Source organism: Cyprinodon variegatus, unplaced genomic scaffold (assembly GCF_000732505.1).
Source record: "Cyprinodon variegatus isolate N-32 unplaced genomic scaffold, C_variegatus-1.0 Scaffold28, whole genome shotgun sequence".
NCBI lineage: Eukaryota > Metazoa > Chordata > Actinopteri > Cyprinodontiformes > Cyprinodontidae > Cyprinodon > Cyprinodon variegatus.
This window is the reverse complement of record NW_015150481.1, coordinates 360,821-361,649: the sequence shown is the minus strand read 5'-3', so window position 1 is coordinate 361,649 and position 829 is coordinate 360,821. Positions and strand designations below refer to the sequence as shown.

Below are 829 nucleotides of genomic sequence, written 5' to 3'. Positions count from 1 at the left end.
TTCATCGGTTCTGGTCATGAACACCTGAAAGCTGTTCTGAAAGAACCTCTGGTTCTGCTAATTAATATAATTCAGAGACTGAAATGAACTTTACTGGTTCTGCTGGACCAGAACCTAAACCATCCAAACAGAACCTGATCAGAACCTTTAGACAGACGGACCTGTTGACCACACACCCCCACCCTGCCTCTAACGGAACCAGAACCCCACCTGAACCCCAACCTGATCACGTGACTCAGCCCGGAACGCCGCTACACGACCCACGTGACTCCGACCGGTTCGGCTGGTTCTGGGCCACCCGCAGCGGTCGGCTGGGCCCTGGTTGTTACTCACCGAACCGGGTCCAGTCCAGGTCCAGCAGTCCATCCATAACGCGGCAGAACTCCCAGTGGACCTTGGTGGGCAGCTGGTACAGGAAGTAGGCCCGCAGCTCTGACATGTTTCCGACCGAACCCCGCAGACCGGCTCACATCAGAACCGCTGCGTTTCAAACCTCGAATTGACCAACTTTAGAACTTCTGATTTGCGGCAACTTCCGGTAACAGAGCGAATAAGCGTCACGCACCCTGGGCTGCTTCCGGTGTCAAAATAAAAGCCCGGTTTCCGCCTCAGCTCTAAAAACCCAAACAGAACCTGAACAGGTCCAAAGAGCTGCATTAAGGTGCATTCAGAACCGGTCCATCACTCTGCTGTCAGCACAACTATAAGATTATTAAAGAAAAACGATCTAAAGGGGAAAAAAGTTCTTTAGAATATTTAGAGCCTGATATGAGGAAGTTGGTGGGTTCCGTCAGAACAAAGAGGATCAGATGAGTCAGAATGTAAATAT

General features: G+C 50.8%; 1 protein-coding gene across 4 annotated transcripts in view; it reads right to left on the bottom strand.

Annotated features, from left to right (window-relative positions):
• irak1 (interleukin 1 receptor associated kinase 1) overlaps positions 1–533 on the bottom strand; it is a 15,355-nt gene extending 14,822 nt beyond the window's left edge. For all 4 annotated transcript variants that reach the window (XM_015397157.1, XM_015397172.1, XM_015397180.1 and 1 more), the window contains exon 1: positions 334–533. In XM_015397157.1, the coding sequence (XP_015252643.1) occupies positions 334–439 (106 nt within the window). In that variant the 5' untranslated portion in view covers positions 440–533. The remainder of the gene's footprint in view (positions 1–333) is intronic.
• Positions 534–829: the final 296 nt, after the last annotated feature.